The sequence below is a fragment of the Equus caballus genome, chromosome 11, assembly GCF_041296265.1.
Source record: "Equus caballus isolate H_3958 breed thoroughbred chromosome 11, TB-T2T, whole genome shotgun sequence".
In the NCBI taxonomy this organism is placed as follows: Eukaryota; Metazoa; Chordata; class Mammalia; order Perissodactyla; family Equidae; genus Equus; species Equus caballus.
Window position 1 is genome coordinate 51,215,084 of NC_091694.1, and position 16,246 is coordinate 51,231,329.

At 52.9% G+C, this 16,246-nt stretch overlaps 1 protein-coding gene and 7 non-coding genes across 9 annotated transcripts; 4 read left to right on the forward strand and 4 right to left on the reverse strand.

Moving 5' to 3' along the window:
- The first annotated feature begins 89 nt into the window (after positions 1-89).
- Positions 90-162, forward strand: TRNAK-UUU (transfer RNA lysine (anticodon UUU)). The gene has a single exon. It is a non-coding gene; the product is annotated as a tRNA-Lys (tRNA).
- Positions 163-759: 597 nt separating this feature from the next.
- Positions 760-831, forward strand: TRNAQ-CUG (transfer RNA glutamine (anticodon CUG)). The gene has a single exon. It is a non-coding gene; the product is annotated as a tRNA-Gln (tRNA).
- Positions 832-1,293: 462 nt separating this feature from the next.
- Positions 1,294-1,375, reverse strand: TRNAL-UAG (transfer RNA leucine (anticodon UAG)). The gene has a single exon. It is a non-coding gene; the product is annotated as a tRNA-Leu (tRNA).
- Positions 1,376-1,881: 506 nt separating this feature from the next.
- On the forward strand, positions 1,882-1,968 carry TRNAR-UCU (transfer RNA arginine (anticodon UCU)). The gene is given in 2 exon segments: positions 1,882-1,918; positions 1,933-1,968. It is a non-coding gene; the product is annotated as a tRNA-Arg (tRNA).
- A 12-nt stretch (positions 1,969-1,980) lies between these two features.
- HES7 (hes family bHLH transcription factor 7) lies at positions 1,981-7,461 on the reverse strand. Of its 2 annotated transcripts, XM_070226519.1 has the most exons (5): positions 6,461-7,461; positions 6,026-6,092; positions 3,955-4,050; positions 3,298-3,385; positions 1,981-2,975 (listed from the first exon to the last, which is right to left on the reverse strand). In XM_070226519.1, the coding sequence occupies exons 1-5, from the start codon at positions 6,520-6,522 to the stop codon at positions 2,524-2,526; spliced, it is 765 nt and encodes a 254-aa protein (XP_070082620.1). In that variant the 5' UTR covers positions 6,523-7,461; the 3' UTR covers positions 1,981-2,523. The 2 variants fall into 2 exon arrangements, with proteins under 2 accessions (XP_070082620.1, XP_070082621.1); XM_070226520.1 differs by lacking the exons at positions 6,026-6,092; positions 6,461-7,461 and adding an exon at positions 4,963-5,127 and having other exon boundaries at positions 2,235-2,975.
- On the forward strand, positions 6,678-6,748 carry TRNAG-GCC (transfer RNA glycine (anticodon GCC)). The gene has a single exon. It is a non-coding gene; the product is annotated as a tRNA-Gly (tRNA).
- A 7,586-nt stretch (positions 7,462-15,047) lies between the features above and the next one.
- On the reverse strand, positions 15,048-15,129 carry TRNAS-CGA (transfer RNA serine (anticodon CGA)). The gene has a single exon. It is a non-coding gene; the product is annotated as a tRNA-Ser (tRNA).
- Positions 15,130-15,596: 467 nt separating this feature from the next.
- On the reverse strand, positions 15,597-15,670 carry TRNAT-AGU (transfer RNA threonine (anticodon AGU)). Its single transcript has one exon. It is a non-coding gene; the product is annotated as a tRNA-Thr (tRNA).
- Positions 15,671-16,246: the final 576 nt, after the last annotated feature.

The following is a 16,246-nucleotide window of genomic DNA, read 5'->3' on the forward strand; positions in this document are numbered from 1 at the left end:
CCACGCATACAATTCCCAGTCAGTTCTGCGAGCCTGGTCTTTCGTCAGTGAAAAACTCTTATAAGCAGCAGAAGAGCACCCCAAGAAGAGCCCGGATAGCTCAGTCGGTAGAGCATCAGACTTTTAATCTGAGGGTCCAGGGTTCAAGTCCCTGTTCGGGCGTCCGTTCGTTTTCTACCCTACGTCACTTATTTTGGGGTTAGTTATCTGTATTCCTTCGGACAAAACAGAAAAAAAGACTAAAGAAAATACTGTTACTTGGTTTTAAAGGGAAGTGGTCTAAAGGGCGTCAGGGTTTTAGTTTTCAGAAGGTAGAACGAATGACAGTGGAAGGAAAGCAGACATGTTTTAGAGCAGTACGTAATACGAGCCATGTATGCGACTTTAAAATTTCTGGTGAGTCATACTAAAAAGAGTAAAAAGAAACAGGCGAAATTAATTTTAATAACGTATTTTATTTAACCCAATATATCCGAAATCTTATCATTTATCCGAAATCTTATCATTTTAACAGGTAATCAATATTTTTAAATTATTAATGAAATTTTAACTATTTTTTTTGTACTAAGTCTTCTAAGTACGGTGTGTATTTTACACTTACAGAACGTCCCAATTCATATTTGAGGTGCTCGATAGCAGTATCCACCCTATCTGACTGTTTTATTTTTCTTTTGTCTTCTGTGAAAGGCAGGGGGAAGAGAGACACAGAATAGCAAGATTTGTAATATCTACAGTCCAAGAAGCAAACAGGGGCAAGCAGGTTCCATGGTGTAATGGTTAGCACTCTGGACTCTGAATCCAGCGATCCGAGTTCAAATCTCGGTGGAACCTTCAGTCTGCTTTTTCCACTCATAATGAACGTTTCATTATGTATGTTATTTACTATTAGTTTCATATATGAGATTTTTTTATGATCCGAGAGGATCTGGAAAGAAAAACCAAGTTGCAGTTCCTTGAGTCTTTCAGACTGGGTAATTGGAGCTTCTAGCACACTGTCAGGAGAATATACAGTAAGTCAAATAAACAGCAAGTTGCACTAATTTTGAGAGATAAGAATGTTATGTAAGAATATATTAAAGTGAAGATCGGTTAACAATAAATGAAGGTTACTTTGGCAGTTTCCATCAGGTCTCGCTTTGGGGCTGGAATGCAGACTTAGGCTCTGTCTCGAATAGCAGAGAGGGAAGACGGACGGTGGTGAGACTGCTACCAGGAGTCCTAAGAAAATTAAGGAATATTCCAGAAGGGGCTTTGTGAAGCACGGCTTGCTTAGACGCGGAGAAAAACTCTACTTGGCAGCGGTGGGATTCGAACCCACGCCTCCGAAGAGACTGGAGCCTAAATCCAGCGCCTTAGACCGCTCGGCCACGCTACCTGCGCGGAAAAGAGTCATCCTCACAGTCCTCCTAAGAGACTAGAGGAGAGAAATAAGCTGGACATGCTTGTTACTAGATTGGCAGGTGTTCTTTGGGAACCATCGAGACTCTGGACCGCGGAGCAGCGGACGGCAAAGCCAATAGACCAGAGGAAACAGATACACATAGAAATTTACAACAAAACAAGTTTATTTTGATGAGTGGGGCCACATCTGGGAGTGGGGTGCGCCTGGGCTGGAAGCATCCCCCAAGCGGGCAGGCAGAGCTCTGTACTCGCTGGCTCGCTCATATTCAGTTGCTCTCTCTCCCTGTTTCTTCCACCCTTGCGCGCCCGCACTCCCACCTGGGTCACCGGCTTTGCGCCGCTACCTCTCCCAGGCGGGCCTCGGAAGTCCAAACCAAGCGCTCCTGGCGCGCCACGCCCAATTCCCTCTCACCCCCACCCTTCCCCCACCCCTCCCCACGCTAGTACCCGTAAGCTGTCAGACGCTGGCGCCCGCCAGGTGGCTCTGTGGCGCAATGGATAGCGCATTGGACTTCTAGTGACGAAAAAGCGATTCAAAGGTTGTGGGTTCGAATCCCACCAGAGTCGATTTTATTTCAATTTTTTTTTTCCCTTTCCTCTGTATTCTGCCTTTTCTTAAAGGTTCCCATCCCCTCTTCCCTTACCCTATCTCAGTGTTTCCACCCGGTTTCAGTTCCAACCTCAGTCTCCTCTCTGCTCTCTTCTTTACTTACCTGTCTGCCCCGGGCCTTGGGCCATGGAGAGCAGGACTGAGGCGGGAGACAGAGGGCAGGGCAAATGGGCATGGACGCCGAGATAAAGGCAGGCCCCTGGCTCGGGGACACATGGGGATTTAATAACCACTTTATTCCATGCACTAGGGACTCGGGAAGGGACTGGGGCTGGGCTGGGGGCAGAGAGGGTACAATCCTAGACGCAAAGGGGGCAGGGAAAAGGGACAGGAACCAGGGAAATATATATTTATATAGATACTCTAATATAGACCACATCTCACCCGCGCGCTGCCCCCGCGCGCCCCGCCGCCCTCCCCAACACCTCCTCCTCCGGACGCCCGGGTCCCTCTGCTGCCCTCGGGCTGGAGTCTCTACCCCACCCCCAGCCCCCGCCCCCACCCCCCAAAGCTCAGGGCCAAGGTCTCCAGACAGCGGGCGGCGGGGGCGGCGGGGCCTTGGGCGCCCCGTCTTGTCTGTGAGGCGGCGGCGGCGGCGGCAGCAGTCCGGTGAGGGGCTCCGGCGCGCCGAAATCCCTGGCGCGGGGGGAGCAGGGGGACGGGGACCAAGCGCAGCGCGGGCTAGGGGAGCCCTGGTGCACTGGGGGGCGCTGGTGCAGCGCGGGGCCAGGCGCCGGGGCGGCGGGGTCCAGCGGTGGGCGCGGCGCTTGGGGCCTCGGATCTACCGGTTCCGGCCGGGGCGGCTTGGGGCGCAGGTAGCCATGCAGCGCGGAGAAGAGCTGGGCGCGGGCGGCCGGGCTGGCGTCGTGCGCGAAGGCCGCCAGGCGAAGCAGGCACTCGCGGAAGCCGGACAAGTAGCAGCTGGCGAGCGCCTCGGCGTCCTGGGCTGGGGACCGGGGAACCCCTGGAGGCGCGGCGGCGGGTGCAGCCGGCGGGAGGACGGGCGGGCAGGGCAGGGGCCCAGCAGGGGTGTGGGAAGGGGCGGGGCGCAGAGATACCGAAGCCGGACAGGCGCACAGACAGAGACAGGAAACCAGATGGACCGACAGAGGGAGAAAATGAGGGAGACAGAGACAGACACGCGCGGGTGTTATTAACCTCGCCTCGGAGAAGAGCCTGCCAACCCCCAAGCCCACCGTCCACCGCAGGGCCCACCCCGTCTGCCCCGGCCCGGACCTCAGTGAATCCCCCCTCCCTCCCTCCGCTGCCCCACCCCCGCGCTGTACCCGGGGGCTCCACCCGGCTTCGCTCCCTCAAGTAGCCCACGGCGAATTCCAGTATCTCTGCTTTCTCCAGCTTCGGGTTCCGGAGGTTCTACAGACGGGAGGGGAGGGCGCAGAGACAGAAAGGGGTGGGGAGAGAGGGGGAAAGTGGCAGGGGGAAGAAGGGAGGTGGGGTGCGGGAGCTGGGGGTGCCCCCGGTTCGCGTTTGTGCACTGCCCACAGAGCGCGCGACCGAATGCGGAGTGGAGATGATCGAGAATGGTCCTGGCCCACCCTGAGACGAAACTGTCCAACCCGAGGGGATGAAACCAACCCACCGTGTGAGGAGGGGATTTGAAACAGCAAACCCAGGGAGTGAAATTAACCACCCTGCTGGCTGTTCTGGGGGGTGTAGCGGGAGAGAGAATTTACAGACCTGAAGGATGAGACTGCCCCACCCCGGGAGTGAAATTTACAGAGCTGGGTGTGAAACTTACAGACCCGAGGGGTGGCGTTGAAGATTGCGTTCTGAGAGCGAGGGGGGGTCTGGGATGGGATTCCAAGGGTGGGACTCGGGTCAGGATGCCTTGGGGCCAGGGTCGCCAATGCAGCATATGTCCCCACCCCAGTAGGAAGTGAGGACAGGATGCTTGGGGGTCCGGGGATGGCAGCAGGACTGACCTGGTCCCGGGTCCGCTCCAGCAGCAGCAGCCTCAGCTCTTCCAGGCTGCGGTTGATGCGGTCCCGGCGCCGCTTCTCCACTAGCGGCTTTAGCATCTGCGATCAGCAGGAAAGGGAGAGCGGGCCGACCCGACCGAGACTCAGCGCGGCCGCGCTGGCGTCCGGATCCCGCCGCTGGGATAGTCCCGCCTCCATCCTTCCCCAAGACCCCGGAGAGCCTAGGGCCCGGCCCATTCGAACCCTCTCCACGCCCCTCTCCCCAACGCCCCTAGGATCAATTTCTGTAGCTCGCCTCCTCTCTCTCCCGGGTCTTCTGCATTCTCCTCCCTCCTCCCCTCTCAGTGTCTCCTTCTCCTCCTCCTCTTTTCTCTCTATGTCTCCGTCTCGTGCAGTCTTTCTCTGTCTCAGTGGAGAACTTTGGGGACCCTCTTTGCGCCCAGACACGTGGGCCGCACGGTGCCGGGCTCAGAGTTGGCGGCCCTGAGTGCAGAAAGGGAGATACCCAGCGCGACCGCGCCTCTTCTCCCTCTAACCCGTCTATGCGGTCACTCTTTACTGGTTCTAAAATCTTCCACCCGGTCTCGGGCCTCTGGAATCAGTATCCACCGGGCCTTTCTCTATAGGCTGCATCGGGCCAACCCCGGCTCACAGCCCTCGTGGAGCAAGTGCCTAGCCTCTCGGCTTTTTGTTTTCACCCTCTTATCTTAGCTCTGTGCTCCTCTGACTTATTTCACTCAAGCGCCGGCCCCCTCCCATGCCCTCCAGGCAGCAAGGTGCCAACTGCCAAACCCCAGACCTCTGCTACTGCCACCCACGCAGGTCCTGCTCGGACCCTGTCCCCTTCTTCATACTTTGCAGCTTCCTCCCCAGCTCCTGGCTCCTTGGGTCCCCCGGGCACCTCTCCACCTTCCAGCCCTGGTCTCCGTCCTCTTCCCTGACTCACGGTCTCAGGGACGCTGTCCCCTGACTGGACCAGGGACCTCTGCTCCCACCCCTCCCGCCTCTCACCTTGGGCCCGTCCCTATTCTCGGCTCGATCCCGGGTGACCATCGCTCCTCGGGACCGTGGTGTAGACCGAGTCCCTGCTCGCCTTGCGCCTTATATCCTGCAGGCTCCGGGGTGGGGGTAGGGGGGTAGGACCCGGCCCCGCCTCCTTCGGCACCCGGATCCCTCCCGGCGCGGCCTGGGGCACGAGGCTCCCGGAAAGGGGAGGAGTGCAAGGGGTGGGGGGCGGGAGAAGGAATGGCACTGGCCTGGGAGTGTGGGAATTGAGGGACCCATGCAGCACCGGCTGGTTTAAGGACCATAAAGTTGTATAACGAGTCGAGACCCAGCTGACGGGAGGAGGTTATTAGGGAGAGAGGAAGTCTGAGTGATTTGGGGACACATCTCAGGAGTGAACTTCAGAGTTCCCCCAGAATGGCAGCTTTTTTGGAAGTTCACTGTACCCCCACTAACCCTGAAATAAAAGTTAGCACCCCTCGGCCCCTAGACTGGATCTTAGACATCTTCCCCCAGAATTCACCTCCTACTTGGGATAGGGAGCGACCTGAGTGTGCTGGGTGGATCGGTCTAATTCAACTGGGGCTCTGTCTGGAGGTAAGAGGAGCTCCAAGTCAGTCATATTCAATTCGGCCCACATCTGCCCGCTCATTGTGTGCACTGGGCACTGGTCTAGGCTTGGACCGTTCATACTGAGATATGCGCTAGAGGCCCACGTTATCCCTGCAGGATCTAGTGAAGAAGACAATGTGTTATCAAGCAGCTATTATAGAAGCAAAATGAAGTGGGTGCTCCGGAAAGGGTCATCCTGAGGGATGACTGGACTGGAGCCGGGGGAGCCTCAAGGAAGAGGAAGCAAAGCTTTGAAGCACGAGTAGGAAGTGGAGAGATCTTTTTACTTGGAAGTATTTGATTCAAAATTAATTATAGGAGATTCAGGCATTTGGCTGCCAGGACACCTGACACAAGTGTGCTGGCGTTGCTTGCTACTGGGGACCCCTCGTGAGTGTAGGGGAGCAGGAAGCAGGCAGTTTTCTTAAAGGGATACAAAAAAGGGATCAAAACCCACCTCAAACCAAGAGCATGACCCTCTGGAGAGCGATGCGTGTAGACTCGGAGACTTCCGGACAAAGTGCCTGAGAAGATAAAATCAGAGATTTAATGGGACAGCAAGAGTGCCAGGGAAAAAGATACGGAAAGACAGTGTTGCAGACCTGAGTCGGAAGATAGCTATGGAGTTAGAGACGGATGGGGCTCCTCCGAGCCACCCCCTATTCCCCGCCCTTGCCCCTCCACACCTTGGTGTTTTTCACGGAGCCCGCCTTGCCAAGGCCCGAGCCCGGAGGAACACAGACCTTGGGGAGGGCGCTCCCATTTGGGATCAGGGCCCCCAGCACATCCCACCTCCCCCTACCTGGGCCAAATGGGAGCGCAGATGTGTGGCCCCAGAAGCCCCCGCCGCCCCCCTCCTTGGGAACCTAGACTCGGGCTGAGTTTTTCTCACCTGCACGCGGGGCTCGGGGCCCCGGGCTGTTCGCACCCAGGTGTGGGGCCGCCCCTGGCCATATGGGGCGACTTTATGGCCGGGTGGCCCGATCCGAGCAGGAGGAAGGATAAACCGGCGCTCCACCCACGTCAACTACTCGGGGTCACCGTCAGCCAGACCACGACCGCCTCCACCTCTAAGTTAGCAGAGGGCTATCAAAGGTTGTTCGCCGCTTGCATTGGTGGTTCAGTGGTAGAATTCTCGCCTGCCACGCGGGAGGCCCGGGTTCGATTCCCGGCCAATGCAGTGTTCTCTCCTTTTTCTTCCTTTTCCCCAGAAAAGAGAGAAGTCTGATGATGCGCCTGAGAAGTATCTCTGTTTGACGTTTCCACCAATTATTAACACAACTTTTTTACTCTATCGCAGACTTTGAGGCTCTAGATCGAGACTGATTCCGAAGGTCCTCACACTTCCATCCTCCCCGCCTGGGGGTCCTGCTGCCTCCCACACCCCTCCCTCCGCCCCTGGCCCCGCACCTCCGCAGGCGTGACCCTGAGAAAGGAGACCGCGCTTGGATCCCTGCCCCGGGGGGTCCTCTCAACCCTCTGTGGGGGAGGGGCGAGATCTTCCCGCCCCACACGCTCTAAGTCCCTTGCTCCTCTTTCCATTTCTCTTCCTAGCTCCCTCTCTTATTTTCTGTTCCCTCCGAAGCCCGCTTTCTTTTTCTAAGTCCATGGGCCTCCGCCTTTTCTGTCTCCCCGTCTGTCTGTGTCTCTGCATTCCTCTCGACAGCTCGATCTCTGCATCTTTCACGTTCTTTCCAGGTCCTTAGCAACTTCTGCTCCGGTCTCTCCGGGTCTTTAGTTGTCTCTCTGCATCTCTGGCTCCGTCTCTCTCTGCGTCTGCATGTCGGTCTCTGGGTGTCTCCGGGTCCCCGGGATCTCTTCGTCGTCTCTCCAGGTCTCTGTCGCCTCCTGGCACTCTGCGCTCCCACGCTCCTGCCATCCCTTGGGAAGCTCGCTCACACCTCCGGGTTCCTGCCACCTCCCTGCCCGCCCCTTCCCGGCCGCTTTGATCCCGCACGCGTCGGGCCGGCGGGCGGCAGGGCGCACCCCAGCTGCGGCGGCCACTTGTGAGCGGGGGCGGGGCGGGGCGGGGGCGGCCGCGCTCCGGGCTCGCGGCGCTGCTTCTCCGCGCTCTCCCGGCGCGCTCGGCCTCCCTCCGCGCCCCGCCTCCTGGCGCTGTCTCCGGCTGCTGCCGGGCTTCTGCGGGCCCGGGTCTCTGGTTCGCTGAATCTGGGTCTCGGTCTATCTCGGTCACTCTCTCTGGAACTCGCTCTGGGTCTCTGTCTCTGCCTCTGTTTCTGGTTTCTCTTTCGGCCTGTTTCATCTGGGCCAGAGTCTGGGTCTTTCTTGTCTCTGGATTGTGTCAGTGACTGGAAATGCTCTCTTCTCAAATCCAAGCCGTGACAGTGGCTCCCAGAAGGAAACTGTACGATAGCTGGGCATCTGTATGTCTGTGCACACAGCCGCTATGTTTATTCACTCAGATGATATTTACGGCGTGCCTCCTGTGTGCCAAGTATTGTTAGGCATTGGGGGTACATTGGGGCTAGGCTCTCCTGAAGCCTACATTATAGTGGGAGGCGGGGGCAGAAAATGACTAAGAAAGCAGACAATAACACAAGTTCATATAGTGGGGGGCGGGGACAACTGGACCCAGCAATGACTTGAGGATGCTGTGCTACTTACTTTACCTACTTTACTCTGAGTAGTCAGAGACAGCCTTTATGAGGAGGTGCTATCTGAGCCTAGTATAGGCAGCCATGAGTCCAGGCGAAAGGAACAGCAAGTGCAAAGGCCCTGAGGCAGGAACAGGCTTTGATCGTGGGAGCTGGAGAAAGATGGGGGGTGTCCCTGGGACAGAGAATTTGGAGTGTGACAGAAAGAAGAACCCAGAGGTAGGCATAGCCCATCACCTGGGCCTTAGAGGCTCCAGAAGGAGTTTGGATTTGAGTCTAAGCACAGTGGAAGCCAATGGAGGGTTTTAAGCAGGAGAGTTATATTCACGACTTCCGTTTGAAAAGATCACTTTGGCTGCTGTGTGGAGAGTCAAGCAGGGAGGCCGTTTGAGGTGCTGCAGCAGTCTCCTAGGCCAGACATGATGGCGGCTTGTACGGAGGTGGCTGCAGTGGAGACGGAAAGTGAACTTCTAGGTTTTCGGCTTAAGTAACTGGGTAGATGGTGGTGCCTTTTATTGAGATAGGAAACACTGGGGAGGATGGGAAAAGGTTTGGGGAAAGAAATCAAGAAAATTAGTCAGGTTGGTTGAGAGCCCCTTAGACATCCAAGAAGAGGCTGCAGGTCAGCCAGGGATGTACAAGTTTGGGGTCAGGCTGGAAGGTAAATACTGGGCAGTCGTTGGGAGATAGATGGTTTTTAATGCTATAAGAGAGAAGAGAAGGAGCTGAACAAGGAGCCCTGGGGCACCCCAACACTTAGAGGTCAAGTTGAGGAGGAAGAATTGTCAAAGGAATACCGAGTTATCAGAGAGGCAGCCGCGAAAAGCCGGGGAGTGGGGTGTCCTGGAAAACAACAAAAGGTTGTTCATGAAGAAGGAGGGAGTGGTCACCTCTAGCTAAGCTCCTGGGATGGTAAGGAAGGAGGAAAGAGCAAAGCAACCACCCAGTTTGGCATCCTGGAAGCTCCAGGTGACCTGGGGGGAGAGTAATTCTGTGCAGCCCCACCTGGGTGGGTCGAGGTAAGAATGGGATGTGAAGGCAAGCAGAAAGTGGCTGTAGACACAACTCTGTCAAGTTTTGCTGTGAACGGGGAGGAGAAAAATGTGTGGCGGCCGGGAGCAGGAGAAAAAGATGAGGGTTGCTGGGGCATGGTTGATGCTGAATAACCCAGACCTGGGGGGAGGGGAGGGGCTGGGGTGGGGGGTGTTAGACTCCAGTGCCTGGGGGAGAAATCAGCCTCAGGGGGGAAGGAAGACTCCTGGCCCACAGGGAGACGGGGGAGACAGAGGGTGTGGGTCAGCTGGGATGTGGGAAGGATGAGGCAAGTTCTCTCTGGTTGCTTCCATTTTCTCAAAGAAGAATGAATCAAGCTCATTGGTGGAGGGGAAAGAGCTACAGGTCGTTTGAGGAGAAAGACAGTAAGAAATGTTCATTTTGGAGAGTAGGAAAACAAACTTTCTAGGCCAGGAGAATAGGATTTCTAGGCAGGTTGAGGGTCCATTTGAGTGCGGGATCAAAACTTTCAAGTTCAGAGGCCAATTCAGCATGAAGCTAATGAAGTTTACGCTTCAGGACCCCTCACTTACACAGGCCCTGGGGAGGGCCCCAGCAACGTGTTCACACGGCCATATACTTCTGTAATATTTGCAAAAATAAGACATTTTAACTGCGAATGGTAAAGACCACTGTGTCTTTCCACTCCAGCTTCCCCTCTGTCACCTTTTCCTCCTGGTGTGGGAATGGCTGTGGGCATTTTGGGGATCTGGTTATGGGGTGAGTTGGGGAGACATAATATTTATGATTTTGTGAGATATGTTAATGCAGTTTCCAGTCACTTCCACCTATAGTTAAGCTAGCCTAGCGGTCCTGATGTAGGGATGACTTCCAGGAATACTTCTGTCACCTGCTGCCACTCACTGGGCTTCCGCGCTGTGAAGGTGCAAAGCCAGAGGGCACATGTGATCTGAACGTGTCCAGTGGCTCTTGTCGCTACAAGTACGTGGATGGTAGAGGAGAAACAAGATATGAAATATACAGGCGCCAGAAGCTAGTCTGTGGAAAGTGTTATAGAGGTGCTCAGGCAGTTATTTAATACAAATAAGTTATTTTTCTGGACTTTGTGACATTTGTGGTATTTCTCAGCTTTTTCAATTTGTAAGTTGTTGTGATCTCTCTCTTGTTTCACTCCAAATATTACTCTTTGTAGATAATATTGTATTTTCTTAAAAAGCTCCTGCCCCCAAAACCTGAGATCCGTTGGGCTGGCTGGGTGATTTCCTCCAGCCATTGCTCCTGCGCAGATGCAGCTGTGAGGGCCGCCACCCCCCCCCCCCCCGCCCCCGCCGCCCCACCCCTAGCGTTTCTGAGGGTATCGGGGCCTCTGAGTGGATCGCATGCTTCTGTGTCAGCGTGGGCCTGTGTGCATGTCCGTTTGTGGTTGTGTCTGCATACATGGTGTGTGTATAGGTGTCTGGGCCTCCAGGCTTTTCCAGACCGCTCTCTCAACACTGGGCTGCCTCAGGGCTTGGGGGAGGGGAACTCGTGTCCCACACGCGCTGGGCCCCCAGGGAGGCGGGGGGCGGGGGAAGGAACTGAGACAGCACAGCTGGTCGAGTGTCTGAGCTTCCCCTCCCCCGCTGTGACGTCTCTCCAGGCTTGGGTTCCAAGGCTCAGCTCCTCCCTCTTTGTTCTTCAAAGAGAAGGCTAGCTTCCTGGGACCCCCTGGGTCCTGGGTAGGGGGAGTTCCTGGAGGGTGGGGTCCTGGGGGGTTGGGGGTTGGGAAGGAGGAGGACCAGGCCCCTAGGCTGAGGGAAGAATCAGCACAGAGGACCTCTTTGCAGTCCAAAACCAAGCCGACCATAATCCCGGGCCTTGTGTGTCTTACACTTCTTGTGGGGGAAACAATCAAATGAACATTATGGAAAACTTATCATTTGTCGGATGGCGATAAGTGCCATGGAGCAAAATGAAACAGGAGAGTGGAGAGTGGGAACTAATTTTAGATGGTAATATCAGGGAAGGACTCGTTTTTAGTGCCGTGGAGTGGAATCCGGCTCCTAGCTCCTCTGTGGACAGGGGAGCGGAACCCTGCCATGTTCTGCGCCATCCTCTCACCTTCCTGCGCTATATCAGACAATGCTCCACAGCTGTTCATAGGGTTTTCTTGGCCAATGTTTTCGGAAGTCAGAGGCCAGGTCCTTCCTCCTAAGGGCTCATTGCCCTTGAGGGGCAACCTGCCCGGCTTGTCAAGGGAGCACAGAGCAGCAAGGGGCCCTCCTGGGCCCGGCTGGAGTGGAGGTAGCAAGTGCAGGAGTTGTAGGAGGGGAGATGAGAGCCGTAAAGGGGAAGGCTGATCTTGCAGGACCATCTAGACCATTGTAAGGACTCACTCATCTCTGAGTGAGCTGAGAAGCCATTGGAGAGTTTGTTTTCCACTAGGTTTTTTTGCTGTGTTTTTGGCACTCTTAATTTTTATATATATATATTTTTAAAGATTGGCACCTGAGCTAACAACTGTTATCAATATGCTTCTTTTTTTTCTTTTTTTTTTTTCTGCTTTTTCTCCCCGAATGCCCCGGGTTTATAGTTCTATATTTCCCAGGATCCGAACTGGCGAAACCCTGGGTCGCTGAAGCAGAGCGTGGGAACTTAACCACTAGGCCACGGGCCAGCCCCTATAGTATTTCAAACTTTCAGAAAAGTTGTAAGAATAGGACAAAGAACTCCCCTATACTCTTCTCCCAGGTCCATTAATTGTTTACATTTGCCCCATTTGTTTTACCATTTCTCTCCAAATATACTATAAAATATTTGTTTTCTGAACCATTTGGGGATAAATTGGAAACATCAGGCCCTTTGCCTCTGCTTACTTAGTGTATATTTCCTAAGAACAAGGACATTCATGATATAGTACTACATAACAGTACAATGATCAATATCAGGGTATTAAAATTGATATAATACTATTATTTAATCTCCTGTCCATATTCAAATTTCCTCAAGCGTTTCCATGATGTCCTTTATAGCTCTTTTTCCCCAATCCAGGGTCACATCTTGCATTTAGTTGTTATGTCTCTTCAGCCTCGTTCAGTCTAGAAGAATCTTGGTTGTTCTTGATCTTCACAGAAGATTTTGAAGGGTTTTGAAGAGTTCAGGAACTTTATTTTGTAGAATGTCCTTCAGTTTGTTTTGCCAGATGTTTCTCAAGGGTTAGATTCAAGTTATTCAGGTTATGCATTTCTGGCAAGAACATCACCACAGAATTGTTGTGTCCTTTTCAGTGCATCACATCACAAGACACAGGTCCGTTTGTCTCAATACTGAGACACGTGACTTTGATCATGTGGTTAAGATGGTGTTCGCCAGGTTTCTCCACTGTAAAGTTGTTTCCCCTTTGTAGTAATTAATATGGAATCTGTGGGAAGATACTTTGAGACTCTTTTTTTTTTTTAAAGATTTTATTTTTCCTTTTTCTCCCAAAGCCCCCCGGTACATAGTTGTGTATTTTTAGTTGTGGGTCCTTCTAGTTGTGGCATGTGGGACACTGCCTCAGCGTGGCTTGATGAGTGGTGCCATGTCTGCGCCCAGGATTCGAACCAGTGAAACCCTGGGCCTCTGAAGCGGAGCCTGCGAACTTAACCACTTGGAGACTCTCATCAAAGGTCACTCACTAATTTAGTATCCATTGATAATTTCTAACTCCGGCAGTCCTATATTTATAGTTGGCAGTTTACTGTAAAAAGAGCTTTCCCTTCTCCCATTTATTTATACTGGTACAACTTTGGATTCTTACTTGGTTCAATGAATTATAATCTATCACAATCATTATTTCAATGCTCAAATTGTCCTAGATTGACCCAATAGGTGCCCCTTTGGCTGCAGCCCCTAGCTGCTGTGTCTTTTTTATATATACCCAATATTCTTTGAGCACTTCTTTACTTTCTGGTGCAACAAAATGGTCCAAGATGATCACCACAGCCTAGAATCAGCCTTTTTTCCATGGAGCCCTGGTTCATTTTAGTAGAGAATGGTATTCAGTAACCAAGATCTGGGCACTTGGTGTGCTTATCACTATTCATGTGTCATTTTTTTCTAGGCTGTCTCAGTGGACAGAGCCAGGAAATACATGTATGTTTATACATTGTGTGTGTGCATACATTTATTTCTCTATCCATACACATTAAAAACCATGAATTCATGTTGATATCCCATTGGAAGATTTTGCAGAGAGAAATGACAAGATCTGATTTATTTTTTAAAAGGATTACTTTGCCCAATGTGTTGAGAGTAGATTGTAAGGGAACAAGGAATGAGAGCAGAAGCAAGGAAATAATTTAAGGGCTATTGCAATAATCTGGGTGAAAGATGAGGGTGGCTTGGACCAGGGCGTAGTGGTGAAGCAGAGACAAGAAGTAAAATTTTTTACATATTTTAAGTAAGAAATTGCTGACTGGTGTGCAGCGGGTGAGAGACAGAGAAGAATCAGGGGTGACCCTAAGGTTTTTAGTCTGACCAACTGAAGAAACGGAATTTCCATTTACTGAGCTGGAAAGACTACAGGGAAGCAGGTTTTGGGGAGATGAGCAGGAGTTTGGTCTGGACATTTTAAGTATGTGATTGCCTATTAGATATCCAAGTGGAAATGACAAGTAGGCAAAAGGATATATACGTCTGTAATTCAGGGAAGAACTCTGGTACTACAGATGGAAATTTTGGATGTATTGATGTATTATTGATATTTAAAGCCCTGAGACTGGAGATCACTAACGGAGTGAGTACAGATAGAGAACAGGTTGGAAAATTGAGCTCTGGAAACATTCCTACATTTGAAATCCACAAGATAATGAACCAGCAAAGGAGTCTGTAAATGAACTGCTAATGATGTCGAGGGCACATCAGAAGAGTGTGGTGTCCTAGAAGGCAAGTGAAGACAGTGTTTCTAAGAGGAGAGAGTAAGCCTCTGTGTCAACTGCTGCTAAGCAGAGATCAATGTGATTTAGCAAGGTGATGGTCATTTGATAACCTTAACAAGAGCAGCTTTGATGAATGAGGAGTGAGCTCCTGATTCAAGAGGGTTCAGAGGAGAATGGGAAGATAGAATTGGAGACAGTGGATATAAGAAAACTTGTTTTCCTGAGGAAGGGAACAGAGAAATGGAGTGGTAGCCAGAGGAGGTGTGTGGGATCAGGATAGCTTTTGTTGTCTTGCTTGTTCTAAACTGGAATACATTTCAGTATGTTTGTAGGCTGATGGGAATAATCCAGTTAGAGAGGAAAAATCTGATGGTATAGGAAAGAGAGCAAATGTCCTTGAGCCCTTGTGGGCCAGAGGGAATGGGAGATCTACTAAGTGTAGGGGCTGACCTTAGATGAAAGGGTTCATCTAAAGTAATGGGGGAAGGAAGAGTATGTGGACACAGGTAGGTACGTAGGTGCGATTGCGTGTATCGATGGGGGAACCTCTTCGGAATGCCTTATTTTCTGAGTGAAATAGGAAGTAAAGCTGAGGGAGGATGAAGGGATTCGTAGTTCGAGGTGAAAGGCTGAATGAAATAGTCGTATAGGAGAGCTGCATGGTGAATGGATTAAGGAAAAGTAACATGATTGTTGATAGCACTGAGGAACCAACTGAGTTTGGTGGACTTAGGTGTTCAAATCGGCCGTTAAAAGGCTTTTGCAGGAGCCAACCTTCGGAGGAGGCAGAAGTCTGAGGCCCGCAAGAGGGCGCTCGCGGCCTGATCCCAGGTGGCTGAGTCCCTGAGAATCTCAGAATAAACGGCGAGATCTTTTCCAAGGAAAGAAAGCACTAGAAAAACGAATTGCTTTCTCCTCCGCAGGGGGTAGTACCCAGTACCAAAAGTACGCTCGCTGTGAGCAGGATTCGAACCTGCGCGGGGAGACCCCATTGGATTTCGAGTCCAACGCCTTAACCACTCGGCCATCACAGCCGCGTGCGGCCCGGAGCCTGCGTAACTATAGCTGCCTATCAACAGGCCCGCCTCGCGCCGGCCCCGCCCTGCTGCCTTGAGATGTCTGTGCGCATGCGCCTCGGCTGAGCGGTGCTCGCCCCGGCTTCCCTGCGTCAGCCAGCCGCGGCTTTGCGGGAGCGGCAACTTTCCTAGTCTGCCTCCCTTCCCCGAGCTACGGTACGACCCCAACAAAATGAACCCAAATCCTAGTCCAGCGCCCGGTAACCTTGAAGGCGGCCAAAGGGATGCCCGGTTCACTCTGGTTCACGAAAGCGAAATGGGAGTCAGCCTCCGGCTGCATACTTAAAGTGCATGGGAACACATGCCCAAAGAGGGATATGGCTTGGTAAGAAGAATCACCTCTGCAAAGGTGCGGCAGAAAGGCCCTTTGGGGGTGCAGAAAGGCCTTCTTCTGGCAGCAATAATATACCACTCTCAAAGGGCCCAGGCACCGCTGGGATTCGAACCCAGGATCTCCTGTTTACTAGACAGGCGCTTTAACCAGCTAAGCCACGGCGCCGGCGGAAGCCACACCGCCTCTAGATGTAGATCAGCTGTTAGTGTGCTCCAGTGAGCGAGAAACACTTACAAAACGATGGCTGCAGCTGGTCCTTGGTGTCTCATCCCCTCCAATGTTCCCCCTTCCCTTCCCAGGATTTGAGTCCAAGGGTTAACGCTCTGCCCCTCCATTCCCCCACTCCTTCGGAGGCCAACTCGACCATGAACGGGTGCATGACTCCCCATCCCTTAGCCTCCTAGACTGATCTGCTGAAGGGCCCTCTCCTGCGTGGTGACAAAGAAGCTGAACACCCTCCATTGCTTCAGAGCACCACTGGCGTTACGTGGGCTTCCCCCCTCCCTCCGGCGCCCGTGGCCCACGTTGGAGCTTGCCCTTAACCACAAGTTGCCTCTCATCTCTCCTTCCCAGGACAAATCCAGCTGAGGTGATGTTAGAAGAAAGAGTAGAGTTTGGGTTCGGGGGAGATTTAGCGGGCTCAGCAAGGCCCTTCAGCTGGAAAGGGTGTGGGGGAGAATGGGGACTGGAGTTGCCAGGGGAGGCAATTGCCCACTCTCACTACAACCTTCCTGGAAGCTC